Consider the following 24,270-nt stretch of genomic DNA (forward strand, 5'->3'; position numbering starts at 1 on the left):
TTTATTTGTTTTATTTTATGTTTATTTTCATAGTTTTGGATTAAATATTAATTTTTCGAATTTGTTCAAATAATTTAATACAACACTTATTTATGCAGTTTCACAAGGTCAAATCGAAATTGTTAAAATGCTTCTTGATCAAGAATGTATTAATATAAATGCTCGAGGTGTTAATTTTATTCTATAAAATATTTATTTTAATAATTTGACGTTTCATATTTCATATTTAGAAATTATATAAAATATTTAATCCAGCACTTACTATTGCTGCAGCTTGTGAATATGTTGATATAGTTAAATTACTTGTTGAACAAAAAGGAATTGATATTAATGTAAAAGATGTTTAATTTATTTATAAGAAATTTGTTAAATTAATATTATGTTTTTTTATAATATTTGGTGATTATTAAATGGTTTTTATTCAGCACTTACATATGCTGCTATGAAAGGTAACTTAGAAATTGCCAAATTACTTCTTGATCAAGAAAAAATTGACATGTATTCATGTGATATATATTTTGAGTATTTTATGTTCGTTTCTTTGATACGATGTTTCAAAAGAAAACTTGAAATTTGTTTAAATGATTTGTAACACCAATTATGTATGCAGCTCAAAATAATAATTTAGAAATAGTAAAACTATTTATAGAAAAGGGTATTGATATAAATGATAAAGATTATATTTATTTACTCTATATCGAGTTTATTTTATATATTTAAAAATTATTTGAAATATTTGAAAATTGTTTAAAATATTTCAAACTATTCTTTTCATTGCAATTCAAAATAATTATACAGATATGATTAAATACATTCTTGAACTAAAAGGAATTGATATTAACACTAAAAATATTTTTATGGTTTATTTAAAATTTGTTTCAATAATTTGAAATTTTAAAATAATATTTGGAAATTATTAAAAATATTTTTTACAGTACTTATGATTGTAATTGAAAAAAATGATTTGGAAATATTTAAATTAATTCTTAAATATGAAGGAATTGATGTTAATATTAAAGATATTTATTTATTATATATAAAATTTATATTAATAATTTCGGAATATTTCAACACAATATTTGGAAATTATTTAAATTATTTCAAACAGCACTTATAAAAGCTACTGTAAAAGGAAACACAGAAATGGTTAAATTACTTCTTGAGAAAGAAGGAATTGATGTTAATATTAAAGATATTTATTTATTTTATATAAAATTTATTTTAATAATTTAATGCTTCAAAATAATATTTGGAAATTATTTAATTTATTTGATACAGCACTTACTGAAGCATCTGGATGTTTTCGAACAGAAATTGTTAAATTACTTCTTGAACAAAAAGGAATTGATATTAATGCTAAAGATATTTATTTGTTTTATTTAATATTTATTTTAATAATTTTCTATTTCAAAATAATATTTGGAAATTATATAAAATATTTAAAACAGCACTTATTTTAGCATCTCAATTTGGCAAAATAAATATAGTTAAATTACTTCTTAATCAAAAAGGAATTAATGTTAATTCTAAAGATATTTATTTATTATTAATAAGATTTGTTAAAATAATTTAATATTTTAAAATAGCAATTGGAAATTATTTGAATTATTTTATACAGCACTTATGTATGTAATTGAAAAAAATTATATGGAAATATTCAAATTACTTCTTGAACAAGAAGGAATTGATGTTAATGTTAAAGATATTTATTTGTTTTATTTAATATTTATTTTAATAATTTTCTATTTCAAAATAATATTTGGAAATTAATCAAAATATTTAAAACAGCTTTTATGTATGCATTTGATTGTGGTCGTTCAACAATAGTCAATTTACTTCTTGAACAAAAAGGAATTGATATTAATACTAAAGATATTTTTTTGTTTTATATAAAATTTATTTGAATAATTTGATGCTTCAAAATAATATTTGGAAATTATTTAAAATATTTAATACAGCACTTATGTATGCATCTGAATATGGCAATGTAGAAATGTTGAAATTACTTCTTAAACAAAAAGGCGTTGATATTAATGTTAAAGATATTTATCTGTTTTATATAAAGTTTATTGTGGTGATTTAATATTTCAAAAGTATAATTGGAAATTATTTGAATTATTTTGTAATATATTTATTAGGGCTGCTACAAAAGGCTGCTTAGAAATCATCAAATATCTTTTAGAGAACGAAAGTTTTAATATCAATGAAAAAGACATTTTTTTGTTTAATTTAAAATTTATTTTAATAATTTGATAATTCTAAATAATATTTGGAAATTATTTAAATTATTTAGAACAGCATTTATGTATGCAGCTCAAAATGACCATTTAGAAACAGTCGAATGTCTTTATAAACAAAAAGGATTAGAATATAATACTATTGATGTTTTTTTTATTTTATAGAAATATTGTATTAATATTTTGATGTTTCAATATAAAATTTGGAAATTATTCTAAATATTTAAAAATGCTTTCTATTTGGCTGTAATAAATGGTTCTGTAAACACATTACGTTTCCTTTGCAAACTGGATGGACTTGATAAGAATATTAAAAATATTTATTTATAACTAATGTTCAATTTTATTTTTTGGCGTTTCAAAAATGTTTTTGATATTCATTTTAATTATATAAATCAATGCTAATATATGCATGTGAAAAAGGTTTTGTTGAAACAGTTAAAATATTACTTGAATTAAAAGAAACTAATGTTAATGATAAAGATATTTATTTATTTTAACTAAAGTATGTTATCAATATTTAATGTTAAAAAATTATTTTTGGAAAATATTCAATTTATTTAAAACAGCACTTATTTATGCTACTGCAAATAGCAACTTAGAAATAGTTCAAATTCTTGTTAATCAAAAAGGAATTGATGTAAATGTTAAAGATATTTATTTGTTTTATTTAAATTTTATTTTAATGATTTGAAATTTAAAAATTATTTTTGGAATTTATTCAAATTATTTAAAACAGCACTTATTATAGCAGCTTATTTATATAATGAAACTAATAAGAACAATGTAGAAATTATTAAATGTCTTCTTGAACAAGAAGGAATTGATGTAAATGCGAAAGATAATATTTATATGTTTAATTCCAAATTTATTTTAATTATTTTTTCCTATATCAAAATAATATTTAAAATTCATTTAAATTATTTAGATCAGCACTTTTTATTGCTTACCGAGAAAATAAAATCGAATTATTTAAAATGCTGTTAAATCATAAAGGAATTGATGTTAATGTTAAAGAAGTTTATTTGTTTTATATGAAATTTATTATAATAATTTTATATTTCAAAATAATATTTGGAAATTATTATAATTATTTAATCCATTATTTTATATTGCTTGTGAAGAAAATAAAATTGAAATGGTTAAATTATTGTTAAATCATAAAGGAATTGATGTTAATACTAGAGATGTTTATTTATTTTATATAAAATTTGTTTTCATAATAATTTGATGATTCATAATAATATATATAAATTATTTAAATCATTTAAAACAGTACTTATGGTTGCTTGTAAAAAATCTCGTATCGAATTAGTTAAATTACTTTTAAATCAAAATGGAATTGATGTTAATGCTAAACATATTTACTTGTTTCATCTAAAATTTGTTTTAATAACAACATAATGATTAAAAATAATATTTGAAAATTATTTAAAACATATAAAACATCACTTATAATTGCATCTGAAAAAGGTTATACAGAAATTGTAAAATTACTACTTCAAAATGATGGAATTGATGTCAATGCGAGAGATATTTATTTGTTTTATATAAAATTTATTTTAATAAAATAATATTTCAAAATAATATTTGGAAATTATTTAAAACATATAAAACATCACTTATAATTGCATCTGAAAAAGGTTATACAGAAATTGTAAAATTACTACTTCAAAATGATGGAATTGATGTCAATGCGAGAGATATTTATTTGTTTTATATAAAATTTAATTTAATAAAATAATATTTCAAAATAATATTTGAAAATTATTTAAAACATATAAAACATCACTTATAATTGCATCTGAAAAAGGTTATACAGAAATTGTAAAATTACTACTTCAAAATGATGGAATTGATGTCAATGCGAGAGATATTTGTTCTGTTATTTTAATATTTATTTAGTTAACTTATAATTTATTAATTATATTTGATATTTGTATAAATTATATAGTACAGCGATTAAAAAAGCATATATATATGGACACAAAGATATATACAACGCACTTCTATCAATTGATGGAATTGAAAAATATCCAAATCCTAAGTAACAAACAATATCCATCAGTTAACAAAGTAATTTGAAGTAAATTCATTCAGGTTCATTTTTTTTTATATTATGATAAATTTAATAATGCAAAATACCCTTACTCTTAATTTAGGAGTCGTTTCCAAATGAAATTAAATTGACGACCATACACATCCCGAAGAGTTGTTATATTCTTTTTAAAATTATAATTATGTAATAATATCTTATTGAAACCACAAGAAAAAATTCGCATTAAAGGGGTAAATATAGCAAAAAATTTATTTTCTTATTAATACTTATTGAATTGGCTTTAATCGTATTTAGCTCAAAAAATGCCACTTTTTATTAAAAGTGATACGCACTTTTCTGTTGGCTTAACGTACAAAATAATTCAATTTTGAAGGATGATTTTTTCCCTTGAGAAAAATCTCGTCTATTGTGCTATTTTCTTAAATTTTATTAGTAAATCGAATGAATTAATAATCATTATTTGTTAAGTTAAACATAAGCGATAAGGTAAATTAAAAAAATTTGTGTTTTTCTTCTTCTATAAGATTCTTAGAATAGTGATCGTTTTCAACTTAGAATAATGAAAGAAAGCAACGAAGAAGATAAAACAATAGACGATCCAATCCTAAATCTTGAATCTATTCTATGTCAACACTCAAATTTCACTAGTTTTGATGATCTTATTAATTATTTATGTGCAAATACTTATGTTTCAAAATGTCAAGAAGCATGGCCTAAACCACGAATATCAATTTATTGTGCTGATTGCGCCAATAATGATAGAGGATGTATTTGTTTAAATTGCTATTTAAATGGTAACCATGAAGGACATTCGATTTTTGTTCATACAAATTGCATAGGGAATTGTGATTGTGGTGACCATTATCAATGGAAGCCATCAGGTGCATGTAAACTTCATATTCATGATTTCCAGAAAGAATCTGAAATTCCTCCATCAATATCAGAACTTCTTTCGCAAATTTTTGATTCTGCTTTATCAAAGCTTCCATACTTTCTTGAATTGTATTCATTTAATTCAATTCAAATATTAAAATTTTTGATCAAATTCTGTGAAATTGGGGATAAATATCAAAATTTAATAATCACTTCAATGAGCAAATACAATGTGTTTTATAGTATTATTGATCACTTTTTCATCTCTCAAAAAAATGTTGTTGATGTACTTATGGATTTTTTTGGTCATTTTGTCAACAATATTTTATTTAAAGTTGAATTTGGCCATGCGTATTTTAATAAAATTCTTGATGTTTATCAATATACTTATGACATGAAGATAGAAGGAGATTTTTTGCTAAATTTAGGTTTTCATTTTACTTATAATTATGTTTTAGTTGAGATTTCCAAAAAATATAATTTTGATTTTTGTAAATGCATTTTAGAAGAGTTTAAAAAATATCAAAAATTACAATTATCATATTCACTTGATCAAAACTCAATATGCAGATGGAGAATCTTTTGTTATTATTGTATACCTTTTCACATTTTAGAGCAATTTCTTTCGAGTGAATATTTTAGTAAAGATTTTCAACAATTATTAGATGGACTTATCGATATATTTTTAGATAAAAATGCCATTTTATTCACAAACATTTTCCAAGATTCACAAAGTAATGATTTTAATTCATTTATTCATTATGGTTTCTTTAGTGAAGTAAAATTATTTACTGATCCTAATGAAAGAATTGAAAAAATCAAAAATTTGGATATTAAAGATTCGCTTATTAAATATGATAAATATTTTAAAGAAATATATGTTATGGATGAATCATTTTCGAAGAACTCATTATTTGATGGCGCTTCAATTTCTCTTTTTGTTATGCCATATGTAACATTAAAGTCATTGTTTATGCAATCGAAAGAAAATATTAAAACAATTCTGAATGATATATTTAATGATGAAATTGATAACTTTTTATTAATGACTTCTATAAATGTACAACGTGTTTTGTTATCAATGGATTTATGTTATCATGAAATATTACGAAGTTGTTTTGGATTAAAAAAATTTTTAACTATGAAAAGAAAAGATATATTTTCTCCTTTGTTTGTACTAATGCAATTTTGTATTGGATTTATACGAGATAAAGAAAAAATGATTAAAACTATTGCTAATACAATTGGAATTTTTGATAATGATAATGAGAAAAATGATTTAATTTATTTCATTTTCATACATTTCATTTCAACGTTAATATTTGATAGATCAGAAATTATTAATGACAAAAAAGAAAAAACTAATCAAAAGATAATTTCAAAGTTATTATTTAAACAAAAATTATTTAAATCATTGAAATCAATTTTTAAAGGCGATGAAAATGTAAACCTTAAATTTGTTAAAATTCATTTAGACGAAATTTCAACTTCTTCTCAATCCCCAAATGGTATATATTTTAAGTTAAAGTCGAAAACTTTATGGGATCCATTATCACCGAATTATGAATCAAATAAAATATTGTCGATTTATACCAAATATATCTCTAAATATCCAAATGAATTAATGCCTTTTAAACCATTTAATGATGAACTATATGGAATGGATTTGCATTCGTTATTATTCACTCCGACATTATTAGCTATCGAATATTATATTTTATTATGTAAAAATTCACAAGAAATAAATCAACTTATAATAAATCTTTTATTAACAACATCGAAATTTTACACTAAAACTTCAAATAGAATTATAAAAAATACAATTAAAATTAATACTATTGAAGAATTAACTACAAAAATTCCAAATGATTTCGAATCATTAATGTACCAAAAATATCAATTCCAAAATTATTCCGAAAAATCATTTGTCGATTTAATAAGTGGTTTAGGAATAATTGGACAAAATGCACTTGAACAAATGAATATATCATATGAAATACCTAAAACAAATAATAATAATAACGAAACGAAAACTTCGAATAATAAAATAAATAATTTAAAGTCATCAATTTTAAATTCATTTAATACAAAAATGGAACAATTTGAACAAGAAAATAATTTTGAAATTGACGGAAATGGTTTTGATGAATGTTGTTTATGTAAAACAATTATTAATGAAAACGAAATTTTAAGTTATCCACTTTATATGTATTCGTCTTCTATACCTCTTAAATATGATAATTATGTTGCTAATGAAATCCAATGTTTTACATTATGTACACATTTAATGCATTCGAAATGTTTAAACTTTAAATGTCCTATTGATAGATTTATTAGGAATTTATCTCTACCGAAACTTGATAATCGAAATGATTTGAATAATGAAATAGTTATTAATGCTGTGAATGAATTTGAGAAAAATTTTGTGAATATGAATCAAATATTTTTATCATTTTGTAGTGTGTTTATTATCTATGAAGTTCGATTAAGATCAAATGTATTATGTTTAGAGAATAAAAAATATTTTTATTTAGCACGAAACTTATTTTTAAATTTGAAAGTTATTTATATGAAAAACACTGAGTTTAATATAGAACCGAATTCAATTTTCCAAGAATTTATATTCGATTTAATAAAATGTGATTCACCTGAAACAAAATTTCATGAAATTATAAATAAATATATAATTAAACTTAATGATAAAGAATTAAATTTATTCTTAAGACGCATCAGGTTAACTGAGTATTTTGTTTTAAATTATGAAGAAGATATTCATTGGGAAATAGAATTAACAAATGAAAAATTATGTAAAAGATATAAAATAAAATATAATAGAAATGAGTATACATTTGAAAAATTCGAATTTATTAAATTGCCAAAGAATTTTTTGTATTTAGGAAAAGAGCCATATAATTTATGTCAAGAAATTTTGTCGGATATAAAAGAATATTACATATGTTTGGATGATGGAAATATATTAACCAGTAAATATTTTCAAAGTTATGCGAATTCAAATGATGATTTCCATCTTTTTTTGGCTTTAAATATAGAAAATTCAAATGTTTTATTGTTATGTAGATATAAAAGATATCAATATAAGTATAACGTGCCATCTGTATACGTGGACTTACTCGGAAATGAAAATATTGGATTTGGTAATGGGTTTGAGGTGTTTTTGTCTGAAGAAAAATTAGAAAAATTAACCGACGATTATTTGTCTGGTGAAATTGTGAAATATGTAACATAAAAGTTAATATTAACTTTTGTTTTATCTATAAAAAGGAAAATATAAAAATATTTAAACGTTTTCTTTCATTTTTGTTGTGTTTAATGATCCTGTGAAATCGAAATTAAATATTTTTCCACAATATTTGTGAATACTTCAAACATTTTCCGAATTTTAGAACAGTTCTACAGTTTGATTTAATTATTTTAGCTAAGAACACACATGAAAAAATTTATCTCCACTAACATATTTAGTCAATAGAATACTGTAAAAGGTGAAACATTACAATTTGATGTTCAATCGATAGATAGAATCAAAAGCCTCAAACAAAGAATTCAACAACAAAATGAAATTCCTGTTAAAGATCAAGTGTAAGTAATGGAAGGTATTCTTACATTTAAAAATTATCTATCAAATAAAAAAGATAACAAGATGACAACAAAAAAGTTAACTTAGAATTTGGAGAAGTTACACAAGGAACGTAATGGATATCCATGAGGCGGCTCAATACTATACGATATTTAAGTAAATCTGTTTTGTAATATGATATCTATAAACACAATGAAAAACTGTCGAACTTGATAAGAAAGTCATTCATTGAAGCTTTGTTTTGAATTATAATATTTATATACATATACCTCATTTTGTCTATTAAAGATTTTTCAATTTGTTCACTATTGAGCTTCAATTTGTCCAATTCATTACTCAACAAAAAAATCATAGAACGCATCAATAAACTCAAAATTGTTTTTAGAAAAATATCATTGATAGGTTGAAGAAGAAAAAATTGTGCATAAAAAATGTTTGATATTTTATAGTGTATATGGTTTTGTCAATTATATCTTATGAAGTTGAATAAATATACAATTAATACCATTGATTACAAGGATCCTTATTTTTTGCAATCAATTATTCCACTTTTGAAATATATTTCCACCGAAGCCGATCAAAAAATGACACTTCCAAACCTCTCAATTTCAAAAAGTGGCATTATTGGATTTTAAACGGTTTTAGCGCGCTCCATGGAGAAAGAAGGGGATATTCCAATCGATGTCATCAAGGAGGTGTTTTACAATGATAGTAGCGATAACACCAGCTCTTCTTCGAGTTCCAACGATTTGAATGATTATACTGTCATTCAGACAAAAGATTATGAATATCCCAAAGACAAACCAATATCTAAATATCCTAAATTTCAAAGAAAACCAATTAAAAACCATATTCCTTCTGTTTATTATGCTAAAAAAACCCCATCTCCCAAAGAAGAATATGTTCCACCTGTGGAGAAAAAATCACCAAGAAAAATTAACATAAGTAATGTTTCCGAAATCCATCGAGAGCTAGCAACTAAACCACTTCATCAGCGAATCAAACAAATAATTAAAGAAACTGAAAAATCTAATCAAGTGCAAAAACAAATACAAATGCAAGAGAAACAACACCAAGAATTTGAGCTCAATCAATTGTACATACCGAAAGAACTAATACCTGAAGATATTCCAGAAATCTACAAACGTAATGAAGAAGCTATCCATAAGCGCCGTGAAAAAGCCTACCGGAAAGATCAGAGAAGGATTCAAAAACAGGCTATGAAAGACGAAGCTCTCAACGATTACTTTTCCCACGAAAAAGAGCGCGTCGATCAAAACCGTAGAGAACGTTTAGAAAAAGCCGAGGAGAACCGCCGCATCCAAGCGCAAGAAGAACTTCGTCTTAAGCGGCTTGCATATCAGAAGTATAAGGACAAGCTATTTAGTGATAGACCTACTCGAGCATCTCAGCTTAAGAAAGAATGTTGTATAAAGAAACAGAAAAAACATGAAGAGATGCGAAAAGCAGAAATAAAAGATAAAATGCGAAGGAAAGAAATAAGTCGTAAATACACTAAAAGGTTACAGGAAGTTCTTGACCAATATAACGCGCCAATAAAGTCATATAGGGTACCAAAAATGAGAGAAGAAATGAGAGAGCACGAAAGATATTGGAAAGAATGGCTCGAGCTGACGAAGGAGAAGAACGACAATATGCTTGTGATGCTCGAGAGATATCTATGCGATATGAAGCAGCCGAAATTGGAAGGAATGTAAGTTATAACATGGCTCGCTTCTAATGTTACATTTTGTCATTATATTGTTATTGAATAAAAATTAAATTTTTTGTAAATACTGAAATTCAGCAATTCAAAAATTGAATAGAAAACAATCGTTTGCTAATTGACGTCAATTTCTCTATCGGCTAGACACTTCACCAGCAGGATTGCAATACTTTCTTTGCTTAAACAATAATGCATTTCTAATATCCCAATGATAACAAATTTGTTTTGAAATATGATCATTAGATTTTTTCAATCAATTTTAATATTTTTTTTTGCTTGCAATATAAAACATATAAAGTTTAATAATACTCAATGTTCTTAATACACTTGATGCATAAAATTATTGTATAATATCATATAGAAGATTTAAATACGGTTAATATATATTGAAAAAAAGCTTAATCTTGATATTTCATTCAATAAAACTAATATATATACTTTGTTTCATTTAATTTTCAATTAAGTTGATTTTTATATCATCAATTAAGTTACAACTGTTGAACATTCTCAAATATTTAAATTACTTTTCAAGATGCTAATCTGATAGGTTATTTTGGATTTCTATTTAACTTTTGTTCGATCCCACAGAACGATATTTTTGACGTTGATTAAGAAAAAGTGGACACTATCAAATTTTGTGAGTTCTTTGAATTTTGAATTGGTATTGACGTGAAGTGACATGCCAATAATTGAGAAGTTACGATATTTTCCCACATGAGTGATGTGATTTATTGTTTATTCATTTTTATTCATGGATGTTCTTGAAGCACTAAGATCAAGAAGGAGTTACCGCAACTTTGATGCAAACTATGAAATACCTGAAGAAGATCTTCAAAAAATCATTGAAGTTGTTCTTTCTTCCCCAACTGCATGTAATTATCAAGACATTGACCTCCTAGTTGTAACAAACAGGCAAAAGATTAATGAAGCGACAAAGATCATTTTTGACTCGTGGGATAAAAACATGCAAGATAGCTTCAACAAACGAATTCAAGAATATGGATGCACAAACGTCATCACAGGCGATGCTCCTTGCGTTATCTTCTTGGTGGAAAATGAACGAGCTACTGATCCACTTTTCAAGGATATCGATGCAGGAATCATTAGCATGTCAATAATGGGTTCTGTTCGTGCTTTTGGTTTGGACACCTTATGCCTTGGCTCATTACTTTGGGGTAATACAAAAGGTCTGGAAAAGTTCTTAGGCATTGGAGAAGGAAAGTTACGTATGGCTGTTGCTATTGGAAAATCGAGAGACAGGTCCAAAGTTGGCCAAAAGGAACAACTTTGCAAGGCAACTTACATTAAGTAAATGAAGCCAGCAAAAAGACTGTAATATGTAATTCTTTGAGATCTTTTATCCACCATTTACACTTTATAGTGATGTTATTATGATAAACTTACAGTAAACGATTATGAACTTCATAAGAAATATATCTCAGAAGGAATTAATGAATCTGAAATCCCAAATGACAATGTCGAAAAACTTCAAGAAATATCTCCACAAAATAATTTTGATTATAATAAGGTAATTAAACCATCAATATATGAAACTTGTTCATTCATTAACAAATGGAATATTTCATTGATTGAGAATGCTGCATTTTTAGGGGCAATAAAATGCTTTAAATGTTTATTATTAAATGTTGCTAAAATAGATAATACAGGCAAATATGCAATTACAAGATGAAATCTTGATATTGTTCATTTTTTACGAACAAAATCATGTTAAATTTGAAAGTGCATATGAATCAGCAATTATGTTTCATAGAAATAACATCTTTAAATATATTTATGAATATAAATTTAAAACAATCGATGAAGACATTGAAATACAACATAGAAAATCTGAGCTTGAAATGAACTTTGTTGGATTTAGAGGAAATGTCATCAGGTATCATACAACACCTCTTACAAAAATATTTCCAATAAAGTATTACTGCTTCAAATGCTTATTTTGCTCTATTGGAGTATCTTTTTCAATTTTGGTGTTTTTTATATGATGTTTGTATTTGTTTTGTTTATTTTGGTCACTACTTATTCTGGCAGCTCAAAGTGGTTCCACAGAAATTGTTAAATTATTTCTTGAAAGAAAGAACAAGATAATTTCTTAAATAATTTTATACTTTTTAAAATCATTTATAGTTTATTTACTTATTAGCATGCTCCATGTAGAGATCAACCAAAATACTGCCAATTATTTGGAAATAGAAATTAATGAACAACCAAAACATTAGGCTATTTCATGTTTTTATGTTTATTATTTTATTTAAAATAAACATAACATAAGAAGTTCTTCATCTACTAATGCTTTTCAATGCATCTTTGATCATAATAATATTTTTTGGCTTTAAGATTATTGAAACAAAGTAAAGAAAAGATAGTCCAATTTTATTTAATCGTTCATCATTTAATGTTAATGTATTTATAACCCAAAATTATTTTTTGTTGTTCAACAATACTAATTTTGTTATATTAAAAGTCAGTAATTTTTATATATCAAAATTTAAAATATATATATAAAAAAATTAAAATCATTAAAAAGTCAAAACGATATTATCGTTAATATGATTTCATTTTATTTTATACAACAACAAAATAATTTCATATAAAAATTAAATTAAAAAATGTTTATTATTACACATTTTATTCATAGCCAATTGTCTTCATCTTCTTTCGCAATATCTTCAACTAAACTATTTACTTCTTCGATTTGCTTTGTACTTGACGTTGTCGTGTCCTTAAATTGTAACTTTGAATTCGATTTTTCTTTCTTATTATTACTTCTCACTAAAAATATAACAATTCCAACAATGATCAAAACAAATGCAAATGATCCGCAAATAATTCCAATCAAAGCATTTGTCGTAATTCCATTTGGCGAATTTTCATTGGAAGTATGAAACATTGTAAAGAAATTGGAATAATAATTACAATAAGTCGAATAAATAACAATCGTGTAATTGTAATAAATAAATTCTGTTTCAATATATGAAAATGTCGAATGATTTATATATAATGAAAATGTTTTCGTTTTTGTTTCATAAATAGTTAATGAATGTGTAATTGATAATGTAACTGTTAATGTATATGAAAATGATAATGATAATGAAATATCACTTTGAAGTGATGCAGTAAATGTGTTCGAATTAGAAAATGTATTTGATTGACTAAACGAATTTGACTGTGTGAGTGTATTCGACTGACTAAATGAATGTGTTGGAAGTGATTTGCATATTCCTTCTGTGGATTCGATAACAACATCTAATTGTCCAAATTGTTTGTCTTTGAATGTTGGATATGTGATAACACATGTTGATACATTATAAAATGCATTTACTCCAATATCTGGTTCTGAATCTCCATAATAATAAATGCATTGAAGATTATAACAATTCCCAAATGCTGAAACTCCAATTTCTCTTATTCCATATCCAAGTGTTAATATCGTTAAGTTAAAACATGATGAAAATGCATAATTTCCAATTGCTGATACTGAATTTGGAACTTTAATGTTTTTGATTGATGAACACAATGAAAATGCTCCACCACCAATCGTTGTAACATTTTCTCCAAATATAATCGTTTCTAAACTTAAGCATGACGAAAACACATTACCTCCAATATTTGATACTGAATTACCAAAATTAACTGAAACGACTGAAGGCCATTCTGAAAATGCATCACCTGGAATTGCATAAATATTTTCACTGATAATTATAAATTTTGCTATATTTTTATATTGAGAAATTTCATTAAATTCATTTGAATTTATGATTGTAATTGTTAAATTATCTTCACTATATATTTGATAAGAGTTCATGAAAAACATTACAAAAATATAAACAAAAATATTTTCAGTTTTTTTCTTATCTTTTATTTTCAATGTATATTTGGTCGTTAACATTTTCTGAACTGAAATTGTATTTTTCTGATAAAATTTGATATAAATAACTGGAAATATCATTGAAAAAAAGACGGTTAAATGAAGTAAAACATTGAATTTGGATGTTCCCTCTTCTTGAATAAAGGAAAAGCATGAAAATCCCCAACGTATTACAGATGCATAACCGTGAGATTTGTCCAGGGCTTGCAGGGGTATATCTTTTTTAACAATTATCCTGGTTTTAATGTATCTTTTTGTAACAATTGGAAAATCTGATTTGAAAAATTTAAGCTTGTTATCATAATTATCATGCCCTAATGATGCACATTTGCTGTTAGTCATGTGGGTTAAAAATAAATGGTTTATCAAAACTTTGTAATTATTGATAAATATATTAAAGTTTTTTCTCATAGTTTGAAAAATTGGAACTTCTGCATAGTGTGGATGAGTCAGCTCTTTGCTGTTGTTGTTGTTTGATATCTTTAATATTTCTATTTGGGGGAAAAATGATGCCTTTAACATTGTGTCAGTTCTATATTGCTTTGCTAGATTCGAAACGACAAGTAAATGAAGGATTTTCATGCTTCAATCTGAAATATAGCTGAAGACTCGTACCAAATACGCATCGGCCAATACAAAAGTTAAAAATTTCACGGTTAAACATTAAAAAATTGTTGTTTTATCGGAGTTTTTCAATTTGCCCTTAAAACCTTTTAAGCAACATTTAATGATAACAAGAAAAGAAATGCTCATAATGCAGCGCGACCACTTTTAAATAAGATAATGAATACGTGCTATAGAGCTGAATTAGAGCTTAAATTTGATGTGTAATTCATGTCGTTCCATTTGACTGTTTGTATAAAAATGGAAGTTTTATAAAAGTTAAACAAATCTCTCCGTTTTGACAACAATTTTTTATGAACTGAAGTGAACGAATGAATAAAAATAATCATCTACAATGTGTTAACAAAGAATTAGAATTGTTCGATAAATTATTTTCTTTATCTTTAATTTCTTGAACAAAAAAAGATTTTGTGTTTTTTCGTCATCATGAATTTGTGTTTCGAAAAAGATTTAACTTGATTTATTTTAATATAAAATAAAGCTTTAATTAATGAGATGCATTTCTTCAAAATTTAGAATGTTTTACGTGTTCAAAAAAATAAATAGATTAGAATAGTTTTGGAGTGAAAAAATATAAAATAATAAAAACGATACTGTTTCTAACTATTGTTGTTGCTAGAAAATGAATCAAAATGAATATATCATACTTTGAAAAAATGTATGTCAATTGTACATTACAAACATAAAGGAATAAATGTGTTGTTACATACAAAATTCTTCAAGTTGTTGAACATTTTAGAAACGTATAGATTGGATTAAGAACCCAGATTGAGATCATGTGATTTTGAAAAATATTTTTCAAATCATGCACCTGACATATTCAAAAGTAGTGGTTTTACGTTTGTTCAACATGAATAGATACTCGGCATCCCCAGAAATTTAGTGTATTTTGCTGAACAAGGGATTTTTTTGAACGTTTAAATTCTTGATTACTATCGGTTTAATGAAAAATGGAACAGACTTTGTCAAACAATATCTTTTTTCACATGGTTTGTTTATGTCTAAATAACCGTAAAATTGCTTTTTATCCAAAATAATGGATCAATCCCTATGCTTAGCAGCATAATTCAAAGGAGAATTTCCTTTATTATCTTCAACATTAACATCCAAACCTAAATTTTCAACAAGATATTCAATAATTGGAAGAGAATTATAAGCAAAATGCAAAATAGTTTTTCCTTCATTATTTTCAGCATTTTTATCCAAACCTTTTAGAACCAAATATTTAACAACTGACAAATCTTTGCTCAAACAAGCTAAATGTAAAAAAGTAAATCCATTTTCGTGAATATTAATATTTTCTTTTTCAAAAACTTGCTTCAAAAATTGAAGCCATCCAATTGAACAAGCAATTTTTACTGCTTTTATTAGAAGCTTATTCTTTTTATTCTTATCTTTTTCAATGTCAATTAAATACTGAACAATTTCGAGACATTTCCCTTCGCAAGCGAATTGTAAAGGAATCGTATCATTTCGATCAGACAAATATTGATCTGCGCCATTGGTGATTAAACATTGTTCAATGTCGAATCTATTGATTAAGCAAGCAAACTTCAAAGGCGCCTCACCATCTGTGTTATAAGTGTTTGGATTTGCATGGCATTTTTCAATCAAATATTTATGATTTCAAAATGTCCGTTTTTACATGCTACTAATAAAGGAGAATATGATGCACCTTCATACTGATGTACATTAACATTTGCTTTTAGCAAGATATTAACTATTCGAAAATATCCATTTTCGCACGCATGATAAAATGGCGAGCTACAGAAATAATCGAGTGCATTTTTATCGGCGCCAACTTTTTCAATCAAATATTTGACGGTTTGAAGGCTGTAGTGCCTAGAGCTTGCAACGCAAAAATCTCAGCGAACTAGAAAATCTCATTTCAAGATCCACACATCGCATACATGGTAACAGTAAATTGTTATGAACTTTAAGGCTCTACCGATCAAAGATTCTAGCTACAGACCTCGGAGCAGCACATTTAAAACATAAATATATGATCATATGTCACTTTTCGATTTCAAAGTTGATTTTGCAAAAAACAAAAAATAAATTGGACATTTAGGCAAAACATATTAAATGAACAATAACGTGAGCAACTACATACAAAGCTGCGGCCACAAGATCAGATTTTGGCCCATTTACTGTTATTTGATCTCTGTTTTTCATCTTGTTTACTATAGAGTATCCACCCAACAGCGCAAACCCAATTGAAAAAATTATGTTTGCTCGAAATCTGAAAATGATGACTATGAAAGAGGATGGGATTAAATAAATCACGGAGTATCCAAATAATGTTATCATTTTGATTATTTGTGGAGAATGAACTTTGTCAAGATACCATATAAGAAATGGTGAACCAAAAACAAAAGCACATAATATGATAAACGTCCATACAAGATATGAGAAATGATATGTAAAATTAGATTTGTCTTTAATCCAAATGTTGATTGTACCAAATGCAAATGTGAGAAATGATACTGTTGCTGTTATCCAGATTGGACCATACAAATCTTTTTTATTTAATGATCCCAAGAAATTGGTTCCCATTGGATTAGCTGCTGCAAAAATCCTATCTACGAAGTCTTGAGTGGTAACATCGAAAAAATTTTTATAATAATCTAAAGAAAACTTTGAATTACTTTTGGGTTGATTTTCATTCTGATTGCTTAAAAACGGTGTTGTTTCTGTTGGTATAGGGTTGGTTGGTACTTGAGAAAATGACAAATCATCGCTATTATCAAGGATATCGGCCATTAAGATTTAATAAATTTGGTCAACTTAGGGGGGTCCAATTTTTAGTCGAACAAACTCTGTCAATAGTATGTCTCACTTTTAGACATCATTTTAATCGTATGGAACATTGTGTCAATTTTCGTTTCATTCAAAAATAAATGTCATTTGTGTTTTGATTGAAAACATTTTTTCATTTCACATTCCGAAAATTTTTTGAAAAATTACACAAAACCCTTAATTGCAAATTTTATTAATTAATTCATTGAATACACCTTCGCTAATACCGAACGTTTTACCTTCTAACGCAGCCATTAACAAAGGAGATACTTTATAATTTGATCTTTTACCTGTTTGAGCACTTATTATCGTTGCAACGAAATACGGACTATTTATATTTGTCAACATATTTAAGTTTTGTTCACTAACATCGAAGCAACGAAATGGTGCACTATCTTTATTAATCCAATTTAACAAATAACTTTTCAAAGCTGATTTAGGAGCGAATCTTAACAAAAGTAATAAAGCAACAGCGACATTACCATTGTTATTCTTGAAGTCATAAATTATATTTTCTTCATTTTCGTTTAATTTATCTTTAAACAACAAAGAGAAAACTTTTGTAATATTTTCGTTTTCATTTTTAACAAATTTTTCTAAAGATGAAAACATATCAATTGAGTTAATATAAGCTCCGAATAATATTAATATTGAATAAAAATTGTTTTCATTAAAATCAAGTTTAGATTGATCATTAATAACATCAATAATATCATTTGAAATATATTTATTAATATTTGATTTATCTTTTATGTAATTAAAAGAAGAAACAATCAAATTTAATGTTGAAGGGTTTTTTAACTTAAAAAGAATTAAAATACTTAAAAAATATAATTTACATGCAATTTCCTCATTCTTTATATCAATTAAACTTAATGCTTCACATACGGATACTAAAATTATTTCTTCTTTAAAGTCTTTAATTATTTTTATCGACTTGTTAATAATTTTCTCATTTTCTAACTCAGTACTAAAAGCAGCAGCGAAAATTAAAGAATTACAAATTTGTAATATGTCTTGTGTATTATCAATGTTTTCCATATGTTTTTTGAATAATATTTCTTTATCATTTATTAAATTTTTAAGTAATATAGCAATAGTTTTAGATTGAGATATATCATTATTTATAAATATTTCAAATACTTTTGGAAAATCAATTTCAACATTTTGTTTCGAGTTTAATATTAATGAATGTAATACATTTGAGAATAAACTTTTTAGATTAGTTAAAATATGTGTTTGATATATCATTCGAATATTAGTTAAACAATATATTAATATGTTCAAATCTTCATTATTAAATGAATGATTTGCTAACAATGAAGAAATTATATTCGAAACATATAAAATTTTATCATTAAAAGTTTCATAACATTTTTGTAATATATTTAACCATATTTTAGTTACTAATTTCTTATTATTTATTGCTAAAATTATCACAATTTCTATTAATGTTTCATCATTACGATTAAATATATTTTCGAATAATAACTCAATAGCTTTCTCATTACAAGAAAATTGATGCCAAATAATATTCGAAAATATTGATGAATTATTTGGTAAAGTTTTATAAATATCAATAAAATTATCAATGAATTCAACATGTGAATTTATGTTATTAACCCAATTTTTAATCCAAGGCTCTAAATATATGAAAGAAATTGGTTTAACTCTTTCTTCGATATATTCGAAAATATTAAAATACTCAACTAAAAACTCATAATAACAATTCGGATTATTATTCGCCACATCATAAGATAAAGATTTAACATAACCTAATAAATTTTCCGGAACTAATTCTTTCGGTGCTTTTAATACCTTAAAATTATGTTTAAAAGAAAATGATGTATAAACAGCTTGAATTAAATCAATTGCTGCTTTTTTTAAATGACTTGATACATGATCATTAATCATACTTAAGAATGACATATTTAACATTAACCATTGTAATGTCGAAGAATCGATTTTAACTTTATCTTTAAGATTATCTAAAGTTAAACTTCTTTGTGTAACATTAATTATAGCTTCATATAATGTAGAATTTGATGGTGATAAAAACGTATATACATTTTTAGATGTGCTTACAACAAATTCTTTTAAATCTTGTTTATATTCATGTGGTCGAGTATATTTCTCTATATCTCTTGTCATTAAAACTTTTATAGTTGCGAATTCAAATGTTTTATATTTCTTAATTTCACTAACAAATTGTATTGACTTTTGATGTAATTGGACATTAGTTTTTTGTCCATTAACAATTGCTTTATAAATTGTATTTGGTTTAGTTAATGATTCGATTGTAGAAATTGGTATATGTTCTGAAGGTGGACCTAAAATTTCATTAAATTCTATTAAGTCATTTATAAAGAAAAATCGATATTGTTGATCAAATAATGATTGATTTCGTGATACGAAATTCGAAAATGTTTGATTAGGTTCAAAGAATATATAACGAGTAATCTTTAATGCAGGTTTCATTTCGACAAAACTTCTTAATAATTGTGCAGTAGGGAATTTATTTTCATCGAAAGAATCTAAAAATACGACAATAGTAACTTTATCATCAGATATTTCATTTAAAGCGTTTAAAATTACATAAGGTATAATCATAGTATTAGTAATATTACCAATTTTTGAAGTATATAAATAATATATTAATGACCCATCATTAGCATTATGACTTTCAGGTATGAAAAATCCGGAAACTTGTTCTAATTGATCTTCTGTGAAACTCATGTTTAAAAGATTTGTTAATTTATTCGATTGTGGATCTTTAATATTAGCCATAGTATTACATCGTGGTCGAATTGTAGTCTTAGGTTGACCCATCGATTGGATTTTACTTAATAATCCTTCGATATTATTTTTTATGATTGTTTCATCTTTCATTTCATTTACTGCTTTAATTAATTGTTGTTGTACAGGCCAAAGTTCTGCATGTAAAGTTTTCCGTACAGTTATTTCATTCACTTGAATATTTTGTGTTGTTTCAATTAAATCAATATTAATAATTCGTTCGAACATTTGTGAAAATGTTTTATGTACTTGTTGTGCTAAATCATTAAAACATTGATAATCTTGACCTCGTTCACCTATATCACCTTTTAATGTAGAAGCCATTAAAAACGAAGAAGTATCTAATAATGTGTTTTGTACTTGTTTTGATAAATCGTCAGTAAAACCTATAAATTTAGGATTAGTAAATGTAGGTAATAAAAATCGTAAAAAGAAAAACCCATTTAATATTTGGAAAACAAAATTTCCATATTTTTCAAACACCATTTTATATATTAATTGTATTTCATCAATAATTCCAATTGGTAAATCTTTAGTATATTGATCTATTGAATCAATAATTTCATTGATTAAATTCCTGAAATTAATTCGATTTTCTTCAATGTCTTCATTAGGTGAAAGTTTTCTTTTTTCAATTGTATAATGTTTACCTTCATTACACGATTTAATTATATTATTAAAAATCGGTTTTAATAAATTCTTCATCCATTCAGTACCTACAATTCGAGGATATAAACTTACAACTTTAGCAGGTACACTATTACCTCTAAATAATGTAGTTTTTGTAGATTCTTCGACATTTTTTAATTCGATTTCTATCATTTTAGTTATAAGTCTATCTTGACATTTCTTATAAATCGAAGCATCTAATAATGCATTAGCAAATATTTCTGCTCTAGAAAATGGTATTAAACTAGAAACAAATTCAATTATTTCGAATCCATTATCAAATAATATATCAATTAAATCTAAATTTTGATATTTATCTGCTTCAACTATTTTAGCTTCTGGGACTTTAAAGACAGAAGCTAAAGCACTCATAAATACTGCTCTAACTTTATCCTTTTCTGCAAATCCCATTGATAAACAATGTTCCATACCTATATCCATATTTTGCTTTAATAAACTTGCTAATACTGGTACAAGTTCTATAACATTTTGATCATTTATTGAATCTAAACGTGATTTAATTGCTGCGAAATAAAACATAAATAAAGAACTCGCTTGTTCTTTAGCTGGTGTAGGTAAAGAATTATCAATACAATCAAATAAATTTAAGTTATCTAACATTGAAGCTAAAGCATTTTGTACAGTAGTTACATATTGTTTAGAATGTTCATTTGAACTTGGTAACCAACCAATTAAAGTTTTTGATATATTATTACGTACATTTGGTGATAAATATAAATCATTTTCTTTTAATAAATTATATAATGCTATTAAACATTGTGAATATAATAATCGGAATTCTTCACCTGTAACCATATCAGAAAATATCATTAAATTTAATGAAAAATCAGAAAATGTTTGTAATTTAATCATTTGAGGTTCCCAAAGTTTTTGTGTTAAAATTCCTTTAAAAATTTTCATTATGTTTTTAAAGATAATTAAATTTTCTTTTTCTTGTTCATTTAAACCTTGCTCATTACGTATTAAATATACCCATGAAGATAAATATGTAACAAAAGGCATAAAATGATTAATATGTAAAGAGATAGGTATCATAGATACTAAAATTTGAGTTAAATCACCAGAATCACTAATAATACTTTTAGTAACTGAATAAAGTTTCGTTTTTTCTACAGCTATTAATGAATATAATACACTAGAAATACCAATCCATTCATTAGTAACTTGTTCTTTAGTTAAAGGAATATTTTTCTTTGGTTTCATTTCTTCATCTATTAATGAAGAATTAATATTATATGTTAATGATATGAAATATTTAAATATATAATTATAAGCGATTTTAATTCCATCGGAAATTGTTGGTAATAATCTTAATGAATTACGAATACATTGATGACCTGTAGTTAATGTACGAATTTTTCGTACTTCTGCTATTAATGATTGATAATTTTCGACAGGAAATATTAAATCAGGTAAATTCGTATCTACAATTTCAATTAAATTAGATAATATAATTTTACCGATGTTACGAATTCGTTTTTTAGAAGGGCCGAAAAATAATAATGAAATTGCTTCTAAATTTGATACAATTGAATATATATTTGGTAAACTATTTTCTGGAATATTCCTCGAATTAGGTAATTGGAAAAATGTATGTAAGAAATTAGCAGCACTTAAAAATATCTTTGGAACAGAATTAGAAAATTGTGATGGCTTATATAAGCCTATAGAATTATAATAATCCATTAAGAAATCAATAATAAATTTAATCGATTCCCATAATGATTCATTATGATCAGTAATATCAAATGAAGAATTCTCAAAAAAGCCTATAAACAAATGTTGAGCTGGAAAATCAATATGTTTTGATATGATTTTTGTTAAATTATTTAATATATTCTCTTGTGTAAATATTAAATGATTAAAAAATAATGGATAAAGTTGAAACCCTTTTAACAAATATAAAAAATATGTGGAACATTGTTGATCTGTTACTGCTTTTTCAAAGATTGTTATAATTATTGGTACAAATATTTGTAAATCTTCAATAGTTAAATGTGGTATTTGTACTTTTGATATTTGTGAAATTTGACGTAATAAATTATATACAATTTTACAAAAACATATAATGCCTTCTGTTTTATTCGTGGTTAAAATTGGTATTATTTTTTCCGAAAAAAATGCGCGATTATAATAATAAACACATGTAGGAAAATCAATGGATGATAATGAATTCCCAAAAATTGAATGTTTACCTTGAATATAATAATTGGTCGTTATACTATAAAATTGACTCATAAATTCATTTAATACATGATGATTATGTGATAATGATAAGAATTTTAAGCCATATAATATCGTAGTATATAATGCATCCTTTGGGGTGCCCTTGAGTTCGTTAATTTTCAATAGTTTATCTAAAAATGGATCTTGGCATCCACTGATTCTTGCTGGTTGTAAAATTAGTAATGCCATTTGTGTGGATAAAAATGATGTTTTGATTTCCTTGGATTCTTTACTCCAATCATCAACAATTGTAAAAAAATGTGATGCTCCTTCAATATTATTATGTTTGTCTAAAAATTGTATAAAACTTGGAGTATCATTTTTACATGAAAAAAGTATGGAATCACGTAAAATTTCACAGAAATCTTTTTGCTTTTTTTTAATAATTGGTTGAGTAATTTGAAGTAATTCTTCAATAAGAGGTTCAATTCTGTCAACTCTTCCTGCAAGATATTTGATGGGGATTAGATGAGTGGAGAATGTTTTTGTGGCTATTGTTGAAATTAAACTAGAACAAAAAGCTCGATATAATTCATTAGACATAGATCCAACAGTAACAAGAAATGATTTGAAGAACTTACGAATATATTTTGCATATCCTGAAAATTCACTTCCAAAAATTGTAAGTGATTGGTTAATTATTAAACGATTTATAGAATCATCTGTAGGATCAGCTTGTATATTTTGATCATTATAATACTGACAAGATTGTTTCGCCAATAAATAGTATAAAGAAAGTGAAAATAAATTTTGGAATCT

The 24,270-nt window shown here is 24.9% G+C and overlaps 2 protein-coding genes across 2 annotated transcripts; both read left to right on the forward strand.

The window, feature by feature from the left end:
* Nucleotides 1-9,417: 9,417 nt before the first annotated feature.
* On the forward strand, nt 9,418-10,482 carry GO595_009626 (uncharacterized protein; the record flags this gene model as incomplete). Its single annotated transcript, XM_067923332.1, has 1 exon — nt 9,418-10,482. The coding sequence occupies one exon, from the start codon at nt 9,418-9,420 to the stop codon at nt 10,480-10,482; it is 1,065 nt and encodes a 354-aa protein (XP_067770154.1).
* A 759-nt stretch (nt 10,483-11,241) lies between these two features.
* GO595_009627 (nitroreductase family protein) lies at nt 11,242-11,802 on the forward strand (the record flags this gene model as incomplete). Its single annotated transcript, XM_067923333.1, has 1 exon — nt 11,242-11,802. The coding sequence occupies one exon, from the start codon at nt 11,242-11,244 to the stop codon at nt 11,800-11,802; it is 561 nt and encodes a 186-aa protein (XP_067770155.1).
* Between the last annotated feature and the right edge of the window lie 12,468 nt (nt 11,803-24,270).

The sequence above is a fragment of the Histomonas meleagridis genome (genome assembly GCF_020186115.1).
Source record: "Histomonas meleagridis strain 2922-C6/04-10x chromosome Unknown contig_92, whole genome shotgun sequence".
Classification (NCBI taxonomy): Eukaryota; Parabasalia; order Tritrichomonadida; family Dientamoebidae; genus Histomonas; species Histomonas meleagridis.